The 17,791-nt window shown below is 55.6% G+C and overlaps 1 protein-coding gene across 5 annotated transcripts in view; it reads right to left on the bottom strand.

The window, feature by feature from the left end:
- Window positions 1-17,791, bottom strand: part of EPHB2 (EPH receptor B2) — a 194,431-nt gene that overhangs the window by 50,341 nt on the left and 126,299 nt on the right. For all 5 annotated transcript variants that reach the window (XM_043574057.1, XM_043574058.1, XM_043574054.1 and 2 more), the window contains exons 4-5: window positions 2,252-2,407; window positions 745-1,080 (exon numbers count right to left, since the gene is read on the bottom strand). In XM_043574057.1, the coding sequence (XP_043429992.1) occupies window positions 745-1,080; window positions 2,252-2,407 (492 nt within the window). The remainder of the gene's footprint in view (window positions 1-744; window positions 1,081-2,251; window positions 2,408-17,791) is intronic.

Raw genomic sequence — 17,791 nt, 5'->3', positions numbered from 1 at the left:
GATTATGGAAGGTGAGCTGAGGGAGGAAAGTTTGCCTGAGTTGAACCGGAGGGGGCGGGAGGCTCACAGAAGACACCTGTGGAAGCTGCTAGATGTCTCCTGGCTGTGTCCCCACCGCCCACTGTGAGAGGTCTAAGTTAGGCTTCGAGGGGTCGCATCCCCTGGCCTCCTCCGTGGTTCGGTGAGGCCCCATGACCAAGCTCTTTCCGGGGGAAGGTGCACAGAAGTGACAGGTGCCACTCCTGCTTACCCGGCTTGGAACATTACTGTGGCCCTGCGTCCTCTCTCTCCCACCCTCCCCGCAGGCCGGAGCACAGACAGGCCTGCACCTCAGCGTCGGTCGTGCACACAGGCAGGGGGCGTGGGGGCCGCTGACGCACACGGAAGAACCCGGGCCCCCGAGTCTCCAAGTGGATCCGATCTACCCACTAACCTGGATTGCTCACCTGTGGACTCTCACAGGGGAGAAGCCTGAATTTCTGTGTTAACTTTAAGCCACTGAACCCTTTTTGTTATAGCAGCTTCACACTTACCTTCAACGACACACATCCACCAAACGACAGCGGTTATTATGAACACCACGACAACAGACAGGTAAACGCTTACCCTCCCAGGTGAGTACAGCCTTGGAAAAGCAGAAGCCACTCCACAGGGGTGAGAGGGTCTTTGATGAGGGCTGGCGGGATACTGGTTTGCACAGCAGGGCGCGGCCCCGCCCCCGGGGCGTGCATTTGAAGTGCTTACCTGCCTGGTTGGTGGTGATGTTCACGGAGGCGAACTGAGGCGAGAAGGGGCTCTGGTCGGTGACACCGTTCACGGCCTGGATCTCGAAGGTGTACTGGGTGTGAGCCAGCAGGTCACTGATGTAAATGCGCGGCTCGGTCAGGCCCAGCTGGCGGGGCGCATACTGCACGTTGTCCCCACAGCGGGTGCAGGCGCCCCGGCCTGAACCGCAGCTCTTGCAGATGATGTTGTAGACGAGATCCTCACGGCCTCCTGAATCGCGGGGCGGGGTCCACTCTAGCATGAGGGAGGTCTCGTTGACACTGGAGATCACCGCCTGGGGTGCGGAGGGGATGGCTGAGGGTGGGGAGAGGTTTCGGTCAGTGGGGGGGCTGTGGAGGTACGTTCCCCAAGGGACGGCTCTCTGCCCACTGCCCTGGCTCCAGCCCAGGCCCTCAAAGGCTTCCTTCGCATCCTTTCTCCCCTCCACCCATCAGAGAGATGCTTCTAGAATATAACTCTCATCTTGCTGCACATCTGCTTAACCCTTTCTCCCTGGACTCCAACTTCCTTGGTGTTTGTTACCGGGACCAGGACCAGTCTTTTTGTGTTGGGAATTACACCCACCTGATATCTATTTCCCCTTCTTCCTCCTAATAGCACCCCGATTTTATTTGGGGGGGGGGCAATATGTCCAGCCAGAAGACTACATTTCCCAGCCTCCTGTGATTAAGTGCTGACTACTGAGATACGGCAGAGGTTTTTTGGTTAGGACCTTTTCTTAAAAGGGCACAGCTATAAAATGTGCCTTTGTCCCTTTCCTCCTTCCTCCGTCTAGAATGTGTGTGATGGCTGGAGCTTCAGCAGCAATGCTGGACTAGGAAGTGACCCGAAGGAGAGGAACCACATGCCGAGGGTGGCAGAGCAGAAAGAGTGAGCCGGGTCCCAGAGAACTTCACGGATTTGCCACAATTATCCCAGGGGTACCTATCTTTGGGGTTCTGCGAAGTGAGAGAATAAATCCTTATGGTTTAAGTCACTGGGGTCAGCTCTCTCTCTTGTCGCCTGCAGCTGAATGCCATTCCTGTCTGATCCAGGGGTGGGGAGATTGCCCCCGTAGTCACCCCTTTCTTTGAGAACGCTGGCCTGTGATTCAGGCGGCCGCCACCAGGTTAGAACACCGGGCAGCCTCTTCTGTCACAGACACCAGGTTGGCTCTCCTTCTGCCAAGCCTCCCATTTACTGTCCCTTTGTGAATCGAGACCTTGACTTTATCCTCCATGTGACTGGCAGGAGGAGGTAAGGAGCCAGATGCCAGCTCCATGGTAGCTGCTTGTTGGCAATACAACCACCCCGGGATGGTCCTTTTCCAAACAGCTTTTCATTTCCCCTCCCATCAGGTGATTGGCTGCTCCCCTCTCGGGAAAGGCTGGCTGCAGCCCGACGGCTGTCCAGCCCTTGCTCTGAGCTTTCTGCACGTGGACTCGGGACTCGGTCCGGCATTGCTCCCGAGAGGCCCCGAACGTACTTGTGCAGGGCATGTCCAGGGGGTCCAGGTCTGCTCTGTAGTAGCCGTTGCGGCAGACGCAGTTGGTCGCCCCTTCGGAAGTGGTCCGGCTGTTGATGGGGCAGTGGGTGCAGGCCTCGTCCCCTTGGTTGGCCTTGAAGGTTCCGGATGGGCAACCTGGGACAGAAGACAAGGAGAATTGCTGGAGAAACCGGAGGAGGGCTCAGAGGTCGCAAGGCATGGAGAGACCCTGCAGTTTCTCGTAGACGCCACACGGCATCACGGAGGGGCCGCGAAGTGCAGTTGTTGGGAAGTCCCATCTCCTAAAGCTCCTGGGGGCCTCCAGGCTCCAACCTGGCAGTCCCTTCTGTGCCCAGAAGGTTCCAGGCTACCTGGCATCTTGTCTCTGAAGCTGTCTATGGGTTCAGCTGGGGCCCCTAGCAATCCTTCTTCAGATACTCCAGGTTGGCTGAGCCACAGCTTCCAGGGTCAATCCTGACTTATTCCGAAGACCCTGAAGGGGTCTGGGGAAGCGCCCATGGCCCAGTCTTGCTCACTAATGTCTGGCCGAACCCTGATTCTTGTAACTAGATTCCTGGCTTCCAGATGATTGAGGATGATTACATTACAGTAGCAAAGTGTGGGGCGTGTAGAAAGATGACGTGGGTATAGCAGGAAAGAACACTGACTTTGGAAGTGGACAGGACTGGGTTTGAGTCCCAGATGGGCCTTTTACTAGCTGTGTGGCCATGGACAAGCGGCTTACGCTTTCTGAGACTCAGTTTCCTTATTTGTAAAATCATGATCCCAAGACCTATTTCTGAAAGCCATTGGGGGAATCCCTTGCACAGTGTGGGTGCCCAATGAGTACTAGCTGTTAGTGCAGCAGGTGTTTGATCAACTTATTTCGCTACACGGAGCCTGCAATACCAGGGACAGCCTGAGGAGGGAAGTGTTTGCACTTGATGGGCATGTTCATCTAAGAGGGCTCTTCCAGAGGCTTCGGCCTTCTTCCCTGCTCTGGGGGGACTGCTCAGGATCTGGGTTCAGGCCCTGCAGCTCAGGGCTCAGGTTCTACAAGAAACGACCAGTCCTATGTGGACCAGTGTGCAAGTCCATCCTACCCTCTTCCTCCTAGCCCTGGGCTGGGAATCGGGAGGCCTGGGGTCCAGGCCCTGTCCCTCTCCTGGCCTGTTTCTTCTCCTGCTTACTGGGGTTCCTAATCCCAGCTCTGCTGTGATCTTGGGAGGGAGGATCATGGAAGGGGTAACTGAGAAGGCGGATGGGGAAGAGCTTTGCAAGAGGCAAGTTCCTCCTTGGAATGAAATGTGGCTACACTGTCCCCGGGCCAGGGACGCTCACATTCCATGCCTGTGTGCTGTGTGACCTTTGGCAAGCCATCTCTGCCTCTCAGAGCATCACTTTCCTCATATGTAAATGGCTAACATAAATTTCCCTCAATTATTTTTCCAGCCCCAGTCTCCAAGCTTATCCTCCAAGTTCACATCTTAGCAAACTGCCCTCCTCTCAAGTCTTCAACCGGCTCCAGCCTCGGAGACCCCACCCTCTTTGGCGCTTCTGTTACTTGAGATCGGAAAGCTTTACTCCCCTGCCATAATTATTCATCAAGGGGTCCCCTGGCCGTGCTCTTGGCTCCCTCAGGATCGGAGCCCTGTCTGATTCACGGCTCCTTCCCCTGTGCCCAGCACAGAACCCAGCACTCAGCAGATGCTCCATTAACACCGCTTGAAGTTGCCTTGCCTAAGCGGGAAGAGCTTGGGCTTCGGGGATCGTGCGAGTAGGAAGGCAGTGAAGAACGGTGGCTGGTGTGCAGGCTGCTTGGCCAATCCCCAGCAGTATGACCTCGAGCCAGTCGCTTAAGCTATTTCCTTCCTGCAAAATGGGGACAACAGCCTCTATAATTGCTGTGAGGATTACACTGGTTAATTTAGGCAAAAATGCCCGGAATAATTCCTGGCATTATTGAACGGTATCTGGTTCAAATACCAATCTGCTGGGTGACCTCAGACAAGTAGTTCACCTTCTGTGAGCTAAAGTTTTCTCATTGCTGAGAGAGCATCTAGCCCAGAAAGTGGACTCCATGCAATGGCCAGTGTCTGGCATGGGGGTGGGGAAAGGTTGTGGTTACAATCTCAGGGCTTTGCTGGATGACACAAGCGTGCAGTAAATAAGCCACACACAAGTCCCCCTGGGACACTAGGAAGCAGCACCCTCCCCCTGGGGTCCTAGTTTACCTGCCATTTGGAGGGGGCTTCCAGAAGGTGGCGACTGACTTAACAGACAACTACACTGGCTGATGTCACCTGGACCAGGCCCTGTGGGGATCCTGAAGAGCCAGCTCCAGTCCAGTCCTTAAGAAACTGCCAGGCAAGGGCCAAGTCAGGACTTTGACATAACCATTCAGGCCATAGTGACACTAAGGAGGATGACACTGAGCGCTCTGGGGAGTTATTAGGGCTTCTGCTGTACAGCTGGGGATACCAGGCCTTCAGAGTGTAAATACGAAACAGCCAACATTTACCGAGTAGTTTTTGAAAATGTTTATTTATTTTGAGAGAGAGAGAGAGAGAGAGAGAGAGAGAGAGAGCCAGGGTGGGGGTGGGGGAGCAGAGAGAGAGGGAAAGAGAAAGGGAGAGAGAATCCTGAGCAGGCTCCGTGCTCTCAGCACAGTGCCTGATGTGGGGGGCTCGAGTCCACAAACCACAAGATCAGGACCTGAGTGGAAATCAAGAGTTGGATGCTTAGCTGACTGAGCCACCCAGGCAGCCCTTACCGAGTACTTACTAAATACTGGCACTGTTCTAAGTACTTAACCCATAGTAACTCATCCAGTCCTTACTCAGCCCTGTGATGGAGGGAGTGTTATCACCTGCATTTTCAGATGGAGGCATGAAGGCACAGAGGTGAAGTAATTTGCTAGGATGTGAGCTTACCGTGGCACAGTTGAGATTCAATCTTGGGTGGTCTGACTCTAGAGGCTTCCCTAACCACCACACTACACTGCCCTTATGCAACTTGCATTGTTGTCAAAGGTCTGTGAGTGCTAAGCAGGGATTGGCAGCTCCTGGGCAGGTGCCCAGAGCTCTCTCCACTTGACTGCACTGGCTTTGGGGTCCTGAGTCCTCCTGCCCTCCTTCCTTCTTACTTTCCTCTCAGGCACCAGAGTTTCCCTGCTGTCTGGATAAAGAGTGCCATTTTGGCACTATCCAGTCAGCTCTGGCTCTAGTTAAGTGATTGATCTCTCTGAGCCTCAGTTTCCTCTGCTGTAAAGTGGGGGTACAGGGCTCCTGTGAAGGGGGGGGGGTCTAGGACCATGCTAATAGATGCCAAAAAGTTTTGATCCCAAGATCAGGACCCTCCTGGCTCCCTTTCGGGCAAGAGCCGGCCCAGCTTAGCACATCTCTCCCATCTGCTGGTAATTCCCGGGGCCTGGCTGGTGAGTGGCTGCCCACAGTCTCCTCTGTGCCGTGCCAGCCCCTCCATCTGGGCCACCTTCCTGGCTGTCCTTCCCAGTCACCACATCCTGGCCCCATCTCAGACTCCCCAGGCTGCCTCCTTCAGAAGCCTTCCCTCTTTTAGGTGTCCGGCTGGACACCCCTTCGCCTTCTCACTGGGCGGCTATGGTTTCTGTATCTCTCGGCACCGTGCTTCACAAAACCCACTCTTTCGTCTTGCAAGGTGACGTCCCTCTCCACCCAGTCCCCCGGAACCCTGGATGCCTCCTCCCTCCCCTCACCCCCTGCGGCCAATTATCAGGTCTTCCCTCCACTCAGCAGTGCCCCGTCCTGGCTCTTCCCTCCTACTGTTGCACCCATGCGGGCATCCAGAAAGCTCTTCTTACCTACTCCTTTGCCTCTCATGGCCATCTGGCCTCCTCCTGCCCACCCTCCAGAGCCAGCTTTCTAAAGCACAAACCTTTTTGGGCCACTTAAAAATCCACAATGGCACACAATGGAATATTATTTGGCCGTAAAAAGGAATAAAACACTGATACGTGCTACAACGTGGGATGAACCCTGAAAACACTGTGCTTAGTGAAAGAAGCCAGTCACAAAAGGCTACGTGTTGTATGCTTCCCTTTATCTGAAAGTGTCCAGAACAGCGATCTCTAGAGACAGAAGTAGCTTAGTGGTTGCCAGGGACAGGGGAGAGCAGAGAATGGAGAGTGACCGCTAATGGGCAAGAGGGTGTCTTTCTGAGGTGATGAACCTGTTCTAAAATTGACTGTGGTGACAGTTGCACAATTCTACGGATACACCAAAAATCACTGAATTGTACAATTTAGCTGAATTCTATGGTATGTGCATCACGTCACAATAAAACTGCTATTAAAAAAAAAATCCGCAACAGCTCCCCAAACTGCTCAGGGCCCCCAGGCTCCCAGGGCTGGCACCTGCCCGCCTCTCAGCGCCCACCACCCTGAGCTTTGTGCTGTTCCGCACAGTCCGCTGCATGTGGTGCCTGCCCCAGGCCCGCCTCCACACCTCCGGCCTCTGTCCACCCTGCCCTCATTCCCTGCAATGCCTTCCCCTTGTCATCAAACTCCTACACCCCTTTAAGACCTGGCTTAGGTACCCTCTTCCAGGAAGCCTTTCCTGGAGGGAAGCCTTCTTTTTCTTCTTCTTTTTTTTAATGTTTATTTATTTATTTTGAGAGCGAGAGGGTGTGTGGTGTGGGTGTGTGAGCGGCAAAGAGAAAGGGAGAAAGAGAATCCCTAGCAGGCTCCGCACCGTCAGCACAGAGTGTGTGATGCAGGGCTCGAGCTCATGAACTGGGAGATCATGACCTGAGCTGAAACCAAGAGTCGGAGGCTTAACCGACGGGTGTCCCAGAAGTGCCTGTTTTGCTTACTTAGGCATGAATCTGTAAGTGCCTGGCTGGATGTGAATTCCCAGTCCGATGCCGGGTGCCTAGCAGGTGACGGGTGGGCGAAGTGACAAAGCTGCAAAAGCGTCCAGTGCAACCCCCTTATCCGACGTTGGAGGAAACTGAGGCCCAAAGAGGGGCAGACGCACCTGGCTCTTCAGCAGCAGAGGCAGATTCTCATACCAGGTATAGTGTGTGAGCGGGCGGAGGCCCTCAGCTCTGGTCCGCCACCTCTTTGCCCACAGAGAGGTCAGGAACCGCGGCCCACCCTCAGTGCCCAGTGCCCTAGGGGCCGTGCCACTCCTAGCTTCTCAGCTGGGAAGGCATTCAGTCCTGCCAACATCCGGGTTTCACGCACAGAACTGGGAAGAAAACGGACCTGGAGGCCGTGCCTCTGACAGGTGCCTTCTCTGAGACTCAGTCCCCTCCTCCGGAAAGGGGGCTGATGATACGTGCAAGGTATGGATGCAGTCAGAGTCTCTGCGTGGCTCTCCCTGACCCACTTCTGCCTCCCCTCTAATCCCCCACACTCACTGGAGAGATCTGAATGAATCGGACCCACCACACTCTGCTTATTTTAAATGCACAGGTGGCTCCCCGTGGCACTGGGAACCACCCCACACCCAGCCCTGGTCCGAGAAGCCCGCCAGGCTGGCTCTGTGGTCTTCCTGGCATTTCTGGACACTTCTCTCACTCAATTGCACTCCAGCCCCTCGGTTGGCAAGAGTGCCCCTGCCTCAGGGCCTTTGGCCATGCTGTCTCTCTGCCTGGAGCACTGTCTCTGCTTCCTATGGTTGACCTGCTTCTTTCAGGCCCCAGCTTTCTTTTTTTTTTTAATTTTTAAAAAATCTTTATTTATTTTTGAGAGAGAGAGAGAGAGAGAGCGCAAGTGGGGGAGGAACAGGGAGACACAGAATCCAAAGCAGGCTCCAGGCTCTGAGCTGTCAGCACAGAGCCTGACATGGGGCTTGAACTCACCAACTACGAGTTCATGACCTGAGGTGTAGTTGGATGCTTAACCGACTGAGCCACCCAGGCGCCCCAACAGGCCCCAGCTTTAATGTCACTTCCCAGAGAGGCCCTCCCTGACCACCCTGGCCAGAGTGATTCTCTCATTACTCTCTGTCTCAGTCTGTTTCCTTTGTTGACACCCATCTCGAATTGTAATTATATTAGAAAACAGCTTATAAACATGTGTGATGTCTTTTCCCTGCCTGGGAAGTGCCTGCAGAGGGGAAGAGGAACTAGGTTTGTCTGGCTCTCTCGTTGGTTCCCTAACTCCTAGCAAAGTGGTGGGAGCATAGTAGCTGCTCAATTCATGTACTTGTCGCATAAACGAATATGCCCCTTACAGGGTGTCATGAGAAAATACTTGGCCAAGCAAATGCCAGGCTCAGTGCCACCGTCACCATGTCAATTTCATCTGGCTCCGTGGCTGCTCAGATCCCACTCCACTTCCCAACTTCTATCCCCATGGGTCATCCCAGGGGGCTGTCCACTTATGGTGACAACTCATCCTGCTTTTCAAACTGGAAGTCCCGTGTCCCAGAAACGTCCTCGGTCTCTGGTAACCTGACCCTCTGGTACACTTCTTTGGCCCCATCTGGTCACCTCTCTTGCCTGTTTGCTGTTCCCTAGATGCCCTGGCTGCACGTGCAAGGGCCCCTTTGCTTGAATGTCCTTCTGCCCATCAGGGATGGGGTTCTGACATGGACGCCTCTGGGAGGCCGGCCTCCACTCTCTACAGCAGACACCTCAGACCCCTACTGTGGCACATCAGACACACTCTCTGGGCAGTGATGTCCTGCTCAATGGCCCTCTGGAGCGGGGAAGGGGGGCGGGAAGCCCTGATTGGTCACCTTTGTCAATTTCGGTGGCAAAGCTCCCACTAGGACAAATTTCAAGCTACCAGTCTGAGATAACTGAACGTGGAGTTGGGAAGAAGTGTGCATGGCTGGCTCTTGGAAAACAGGCTGGTACCAACCAGCTCCATCCTGCCACGGACCTCACCCCTCTGCCACTTATCTGTGTGCTGCTCCCCGGTGGATGGACCCTGGTTGGGGGAGGGGCTGGGTCTTCAGTCTCCACATCCCCAGTGCCAGGTCTGGCACATAATTGGTGCTCAGTTAGCTCAGTTTGCTAGCTGAGGGCAGGTCTGTCTCCCCGAGTGGACGGTGGGGGGCTCAACAGCAGAGGCTGTGGGTTTGGTGGGCTAATATCCACACAGAACACACAGCAAGTTCTGTACCATATATGTGTTAGCTATTATTACTCACCCAGGGTGCAAGGGTGGTAATAATTCTCATTTATCATGTGCTTTCCAGGTGCTGAGGCCGGTGCAAGTGATTGGCATGGAATCTCTTGTTAAATCCACCTGACCACCCACTGAAGCGGTACCATTATCACACCCCCCCCCCCTTTTACACACGAGGAAACTGAGGCTTGGCAAGGGGGAAGGTGAAATGACGATGCCGAGGTCACATAGCTACTAAATGACAGAGCTGAGGTTTGACCCCAGGTCTGTGGGATTCCAAAAACCTTGCGCTCAGGTATTCCTGGACAGAGAAATTATCGCGCGGCTTGAACGTCATTACTGGAGACCCTGTCGTCAGGCCTAAGAGGGGACAGGGCTTGCCGGGTCACTCAGCAAGACAGAGGCGAAGCCTGGCCCCACACACCTGGGGACTTGGGACCAAAGCAGCCAGTCAGCGCCTACTTTCTGCAGACGCCCAGATCCCTTGGCCAGGCAACCCCAGGCAGGGATGGCAGCTGGCCGGGAGAGGGAGGGAGGATTATGGGGAAACAGATTTTCTCCCCACCTGCCCCCTGGGCTCCGGGATAGGTGATAATTGACCGAGTGAGCCCTGAGTCAGGCCGAGGCAGGGCTCCATCTGGACCTGGCACGGCGGGGCCGCTAATTGGCACTGGGTGATCTTTGCAGCCTCCCTGCCAGGCTTGCAGCTCCTTTGCTGTCTTCCCAGAGACTCCGATTTAATCCCCAGACGACTGATGCCACGGTGGAGTCAAATGCTCGGTCAGGCCCAGAGTGCCAGGCCTTGGGGGTGGGGAAGGAGCTTCTCTGCCTCCCTGGGGGTCCCGTAGAGCAGAGGGCTCTGTCCGGGCAGAGGCGGCCTCGCCTTCTAGCTCCCGAGCGCCCGAGCAGGAGGTCTGATGAAACGGAACCTGGGTGTGGACCGTGGAGCCGGCTGCCCGGGCTGAATCCCAGGCCTGCCTCTGGCTAACGGTGTGACCAGGGACAACGTACCTCACTCTCAGCACCCTTGTCTGGATAATGGGGAGAATGATAACACCGACCTTCTATTTGGTGGGGAGAGTACGTGAGTTAATCTAGAAAAAGCACGGGCAGCAGTGCCTGCCTAGGGCGCACTGAGCCCTCCACAAGTGTCTGCTGTTACTATCTCCGTTCATTCTTGGCCCCCCACTTGCTGTGTGCCAGGCCTTGGGGGTACAGAGACAAAAAAGATGTGGTGGTCCCTGCCCTCAGGAGTCTGTGTCCAGTCGGAGAGATGCTGAGTTACGAATTGATTCAATAGGCATGTATTAAGTCCCTGTTATGTGCCAGGCACGTGACACGGAGACAAAGGCCCAGGCTCTGCCTGTAAGAGGTCATGACTGAGCAGGGGGCCGGCACACCTTCCCCTGACCAGACCTGACTGCTGGCCACTCTGGGCAGAGGGAGTGGGCTCCAGGCTCAGCAGTGCCAGGTTGGAAGGGCAGCCGGCTCACTTTCCTACCTTAGGGTCTCCAAGAAGTTCTGGGTTTGGGTTGGGGAGAGGAGTTTGAGCCGGTGGCGGAGAGTTCTGGGCCCAGAGAGGGGAGGCTGGGCTAGGCTGCCCCTGTGGCTCCCTGCTCCCCTTGCTCTGTGAGCCCGGGCCACAGAGCTCTGGGCTGGCTCCTGCCCGCTCTGGGCTGGCCTCTATGGCCTCTCCCAGGTGTGGGACTCCGGCTATGGCCAGGCTCAGGCACCCAGTCCTGGGTCCTATGTTCTTCAATTGTGGATCAACCGATCTGCGTATTTTCAGGGCGTTGTGCTGTGACTATGTCTGAGCGGAACTTGCGGTATTCCCGTGGTGGAGCAAGGGGGGTTTGGGGGGTCTTCCTCATGCAAAGTGGCTTTTGCATTTTGCACGCTTCCTCCTCTTGCGACTGAGGTTAAACCAGTGGAGTCAGTCCCCCTGGACTGAACTGGGCAGGGTGCCTGATCCTTTGTGCCATGGGCACAGCCACGCTGGAAGCCACGTGGCAAGCTTCTGGGCTAGGAGGGACTTCCCACCACTGTGTACCTACCAGGCACCTGCCTGGTGCTGGGCCAGCAGCTTCCTCAGTTCCTAACGTCACTCAGTCTGCACAGTCACCCTGTGCAGTAGGAGGTGTTGTCTCCATTTTAGAGATAAGGAAACTGAGGCTCACAGAGAGGAATGCCTCGTCCAAAGTCAGTCAGAGGCTGTGACCCACCGTTCTTTCTAACTCCTGTCTCGAGGCTCTCAGTGTTCCAGCTTGATGAAGGGTGCCCCCCCCCATCTTCTACCTTTCTCCCTGTCTCCTCCCCTGAGAAGGGGGGCCCTGCCTGGCCAGGTTAAGTCCAGGGAGCGCCTCAGGCTCATTCCCCTGCTGTGGTAGCTCCTACTGGGACCACCCAGGGGATGTCAGTCATCCTGTCTCCACTGCCCCCCCCCCCAACTCCCCCACATGCCCAGGCTACCCCAGCCTGCCCCTGCCGGGACCTGGGCTCTGTGGATCCCTGCCAGCAGCTGGCAGGACGACAGAAGTCAGAAGGCAGCGGCAGGAACTGTGTTAACACGTCTCCTCTTTCCCTGAGGGGGGGATCCCAGGGCCTCCCCAAGCCAGCCTCCACACCGGCCATCTGTGGTGTCCCTCCTCTGCTCGAGACCCTTCAATGCATCCCTGTGCCTGTGGCGAGCTCAGCCTGCTTTGGCCTCCCCTCCATGGTCCACCTTGCCAGCCGGAGCTCCTGGCACCTCTTAGCCGCACCCTGGGCCCCAGTTGCAGCCGGCGGCTTCCAGCTCCCCCGCCAGCTGTGTTCTGTCCTCCTTCTGGGCCTTTGCTCAGGCCGTTCCCTCTGCCCCAGCGCCAGCCTGGCTAACTCCTTTTTATCCTTCCAGCTCGGCTCCACCCAAATCACCTTTTGGCCTTTTTCTAGGATACCATCCCGGACCAGGCCTGGGTTTGGGACTTCTCTCCCATGCTCCTGAAGCACTGTCACTTTGCCTCTGCTGCTGCATGATTAAATGGTTGTAAGTGTCTGCCTCCTGCACTTGGCCCTGAGCCTGGTGACAGCAGGTACCCACAATGTCTGGAACCCCCCAGCACCAGTGGCCGAGAGGTGACGGACAGAAGGCCTCAGGAAGTGTGTATTGACTGACTGACTGAGGTTCAGAAATACAGAATCTTATGCTCAAGGTCACTCAACTGGTGGGCGGACTGGAGACTTTGTTCTAGGCCTCCAGAGCTCTCCAGACCAAGTCAGAGCCCCCAGAGCTCTTTCCTGTGCCCCAGGGATGGGGTCTCAAGCCATCCCACCTTCCTGCTTCTTGGCACTTGGTTAATACCTGTCTCTACCTCCCACCTTTCCACCTGCCCAACTGTGAGCATCATGAGGCAGCCACACCGTGCCTGCCCTGCTCGCTGCCTGGCACAGAGCAGGCCCTCTGGACACCTCACTGAATGACAGGCTAGAAGGCCTGTAGGTCCCACAGCCCCAAAGCCAGAGTAATCAGAACTTCCATGACCATTGTGTCTTTTGACCTCTCCGCCCTAGTTGTATTTGTGTGTGTGTGGAGTAGGAGTGGAGCTCATGGTCTCCTGGGGAGCCACTCCCTGAACCCCATATCCTGCAAAGGCAGGTTTCACACCTGGCCTGTCCAGGCCCTGGATCCTATGTTAGGGCCACAGGTCCCGGCTCTGGCCACCTCCCTTCGTGCCGTCCCCACACAGGGGCTGAGAGCTCCCGCACACCCCGCAGGCAGCCCCATTCCTCCAATTTCCTCCCAATTAATCAAGCTCTGAACTTTTTAATTATCTGCCTGCAGGGTGACTCCCCACTCTGGTGAAGCAATTAAGGACATTTTCAAGTGCTGAGTGGCTGCAGGCAGGCAGCTTTGACCAGGCCCTGATGGAGGAGGTGAGCGGAGGGACTGGCTGGTGACAGGAAGGGTAGACAGGAATGCCCCTGAGCCGTGGGGCTGCTGGGAGGCTGTCCTGGAGTCCTGGCCGGGGCCATTCCAGGAATCTGGGGCCACACTGTCCAGGGCCACCCCCATCTTCATTCGACAGCCCAGTCTCTGCAGCTAGAATCTGGCTTCACAGGTCCCGGACAGTGACTACGTGCTGGGCACTGGGTTAGGGGCTTTACATTCTTACTGAATCCTCACCTTGACCTTGGGAGTAGGAAATATAATCTCTGTTTTAAAGATGAGGAAGGGCACCTGGGTGGCTCAGTCGGTTGAGCGTCCGACTTCGGCTCAGGTCACGATCTCCCAGTTCGTGGGTTCGAGCCCCACATCATGCTCTGTGCTGACCGCTTGCTCAGAGCCTGGAGCCTGCTTCAGATTCGGTGTCTCTTCTCTCTCTGCCCCTCCCCCGCTCACGCTTTGTCTCACTCTGTTTCTCAAAAATAAATAAATGTAAAAAAAAAGAAATAAAAAAAATAAAGATGAGGAAACAGAGGTTCAATAACATTAGGTGATTTCGGAGACGCAGGTGGCATTTGAAGCCAGTTCTGAGTCCACATCCACTCTATTCTAATGTCTCTCGGAGATCAGGATGGCCCTTCCAAGTGCCCAGGGTCGCTGAGGAAGGCGGGGGTGGGTGGGTCAGGGGAAGCCTCAGGAGATGCCACCTGAGCTTGAGATCTGCTGAAGAACATGGCTCTCCACGTGCAGGGTGGATGGCGGGAAAGGGCATTGCAGGCAGAGGGGACAGCCTGTGCACGGGCACGGGCACGGAGGCATGAAATGGCATGGTGTGTGTGTGTGGGGGGGGCACTGCAAATATTTCAGGGTCACTGAAGCATGAAGTTCGAAGCTGGGAGACGTGGGAGATGAGGCTGGAGAGGCAGGTTGGGGTCTGGGTCACTGGAAATCAGGAGAACCTTCGCGATCTTCTGGTCCAAGCTCCTCATTTTATGACTACAGAATACACAACCTAGATGGCACCAGTGACTTGGCTAAAGTCACCCAGCAAATTAGTGGCTGACGGAGACTGGGCTGCAGCCCAGGAATCCTGACACCGAGATTGGAAGGGAAGAGAGAGGGGCGGAGGGGTGGTGGCCGTGAGATCACTGCAGGAGCCTCCCGCCTGGTTTCCTGGCCTTCCCCCTTTGCCCTCTTACCTCTCTACTCGCCTCTGGCTGCCTCTGTTCTTGACATATCAGCCAGAGGGATCCTGCAGAGCAGGAATCAACTGCGTGTTGCTCCTCTGCTCAAAGATCTTCGACAGCTCCCACCTCACTCTGACTGAAAACCAATAGCCTACCAAAGCCCCCTTTAGCTCTCGGGCTTAATTTATCCGCGGTATTTTATTCCGTGCGATGTCATTGTACCCCTCTCACCTCTCTGAACTTACCTCCTACTACTTTCCCTCCACTCTAGCTGCCCTGGCCTCCTGGTTATCCTGGAAACATCAGGCCTCCTCTGGACTCAGGGCCTTTGCACATGCTGTTTCCTCTGCCTGGTTCAAGTCCTAGCTCAGCTACTTCTTCACTGTGTCCCTCTCTGAGCCCCATATCCCTCATCTATAAATGGGGTTAATGCTGCACACCTCACTTTCCTCCCCAGGCTAACAGGGGATCCTAATGAGAAAGTGGGGAACAGACAGAGCTCCACAAAAGCCCTCCCTCCAGCTCTAGGCTATCACTGCAAGAGGGCTTGTAAAGGTCCTCACTGGGTCCTTGAGGAAACAGGTCCTTTGATGAGCAGTGGACTCCAGGCCCCCAGACCTTAAGCTGGATCGGCACGCTGGAGCCTCCCAGCCTGTAATCCTCGGGACTCACAGATGCTGGAAAAGCAAGTGTTAAATAATCATCACGATGTGCCGGAGGGGAAGCCGGATGTGTTGGAAAGCTTGACACATCTGGCAGGGCCAGCCCCAAGTCCCCCAGCACATCTGGCTGCTGTATTGACAGGTGGTGTAGCGGGTCACTGAGGAAGGGCCTTGTGGGCCCAGTCCTGGTACCATGAGGGGCTGATGGCCGGATGGAGCTGGAGAGCATCTCCCAAGCTGCCCACGGACCACAGCCCCCTTGTGGGTCCCCTTCAGGCCTTCCACTGTACTTCGGTGGCTGTGTTCTAAGAGGCCAACTTAGGTCCCCGAACCTGGTCTGCCAGATTCCAAAACCCCTGCCTCGTTTTGTGGGCCCAGCCGCCCCTGCTGGGGCTTGGGGAGCCAGGAAAGCCCCCTCCCCTCTCCAGCCTGGGGGGGGTGTATTTTCAGGGTCACCTCATGTAGCACTTCCCTTTCTATGGGATCCAGAAATGCGGTCATCAGCTCCACCTGAGGGAGCCCCCTGGGTTGAGACTGGCCTCCTCCCTCCGCCCACCTGCCCCAAGAAAGCCATGGTCATTAATAAAGGACACAATTAGCTGTCAGCGGAGAACATGTCTGGAATTTTTTACCTGCTCTGTGCGCCCGGTTAAGGCAACAAACCCTGGACCCCCCGGGGAAGCAGCTACCACACACCTTTCGGGGGCCCCCTCGCCTGGGCCCACGGCAGGAGGGGCCTGTGACTTTTCCAGTGTGGGCTCCACAGGCCTGGGCCTGCACGGGGCAGTTTTTTTCCAGGCCAGTGGAGAAAGTGACACAGTGAGAGAGATTTCCTGGCACAAGTTGGTTTTTTCAACCCAACAGGCAATACAATTCAATACAATCTTCTCCCCCTTTCTGTGCTCACTTAGAGTCTTTAGGGCTAGAAGGACTTTGGAGAAAAGCTGGTTCAATCTCTCATTTCACACTTCATTTTACAGCTCGGGGAAACAGAGGCCCAGGGAGGGGAAGTGACCTTGTTTGTGGCGCAGGGAAATAAATACGCTTCTCTTTAACGCAACTTGGGTTTGTAGCCAAAGTCCAAAGGCATGTTCCAGAGACTCTCACAGTCACTCTCCACACACCGCCAAGTCCCGGCCGTGCTGAGGCCGGGGACGAAGAGCGGAGAACGAGGAAGACGGGGGCCCTGCCCTCGTGATGCTGAGGGTCTAGGCCAGCAAGGGGGAAAGAAGCACCAGACAAACATAAACACCGTACACGGTTTGTGATGGCCACGAACGTGACAGCCACGGGCTGAGGCAGGTGTGGGGCGTCTCGGTAGGGAGTGTGGCCTTTCTGGAAAGTGGCATTTAAAAAGACAGTCCCTGGGGAGAGAAGCACACTTGGCTGAGCGGGAGCAAAATTTGCAAAGGTGGTGCAAGCCCAGTGCCTCAGTTTCTCATTCATTGCAACGGGGGAAGAGCCGGATGTTATGGGGCACTTGGTGCCCACTCGGCCCCAGCCGTCTATGACCCCACACAGACACTACTATGCCTGTGAAGGCACTTCCTGCTTGGGCACCTCTGCCCTAACAATGCCACGGGGTTGGGATTTGTCACCCCTATTCCGCAGATCAGCGACAGAGGCTCAGAGCAACGAGGGGCCTTCCCTGGGGCATATGGACATCCAGCTCAGGAGCCTGAGCCTCCGATACCTGCCCCTCTCTCCCTGACCTTCTGGGTGTTTTCCCCAGTCACCCAAAGGTTGGTCTGCATGCGCCCTGGTGGCCTGTGACTTGAATGCTAATGAAAATCCCCTTCAAGAGGTGCCGGCATTTGATGCCTCAAGGAAAAGGGCTTAGAAACACAAACAGGGAGAGGGGGAGCTTGCCCACGCTCACACTGAGGCTCTCGGGTTGGGGGCCTGCAATCGCTCTCCTTCCTAGGGGTACAGAAACCGTCGCCTCCTCCTGTTGGCTTCTGGGGAGCAGGAGTGGGCCTCAGCTAACCCAAGCCATAAATCAAATGCACAAGATGTGGCTTGGCAGCCATCCCAGTGAAAAAGATCTGGGGGTTTGAGTTGACCACAAGCCAAAAGCTGCTGAAAAAGCATCCTCCCTGTTGCTCAGGGAGGGTCAGTCCTGAGTTCCACGTTGTATGGAGGTCCATTGAGTGATAGTGGACACGTTTCCGGCTTGTTTTCCGACTGCAGCCATCTCTGGGTTGTGCTGGAGGGGTTTGGAGTGGGGTCCCAGGCATGAATTCTCCCAAGCAACATTTTCTAGGCCCACAGCAGAGTTCCCGAGCCCCACTGGCCCCAGAACATTCTCTTATCTGGATCCCTGGGAAGGATGAGTTCTCTCCCTAATGCTCTAGCTCTCCTGGACACTGGAGATTTGAGATCATGTGTGTGGTTTCACTAGGGTCCGTCCTTGATTTGAGGATGGATTTACTCAGTAAAAAAAGCCCAACAATTTTTTTTTTCCTAAGCAGTGACTTTGTGTCCTGCTCTGTGTTGGGCAATAGACATAGTCCCTAGCCTTGAAGTCCACTTCAAGAAGGGAAGAATGAATATGATCAGCGAGGGGTATTGACGAGGGTTTTTCAAGCCATTTGAACTGGGTATTAAAGGATGAGTAGGAGTCCATCAGGGCCAGGAGAAGCGAAGGGCATT

Source organism: Prionailurus bengalensis, chromosome C1 (assembly GCF_016509475.1).
Source record: "Prionailurus bengalensis isolate Pbe53 chromosome C1, Fcat_Pben_1.1_paternal_pri, whole genome shotgun sequence".
In the NCBI taxonomy this organism is placed as follows: Eukaryota; Metazoa; Chordata; class Mammalia; order Carnivora; family Felidae; genus Prionailurus; species Prionailurus bengalensis.
This window is presented reverse-complemented; position numbering and strand designations above follow the sequence as displayed.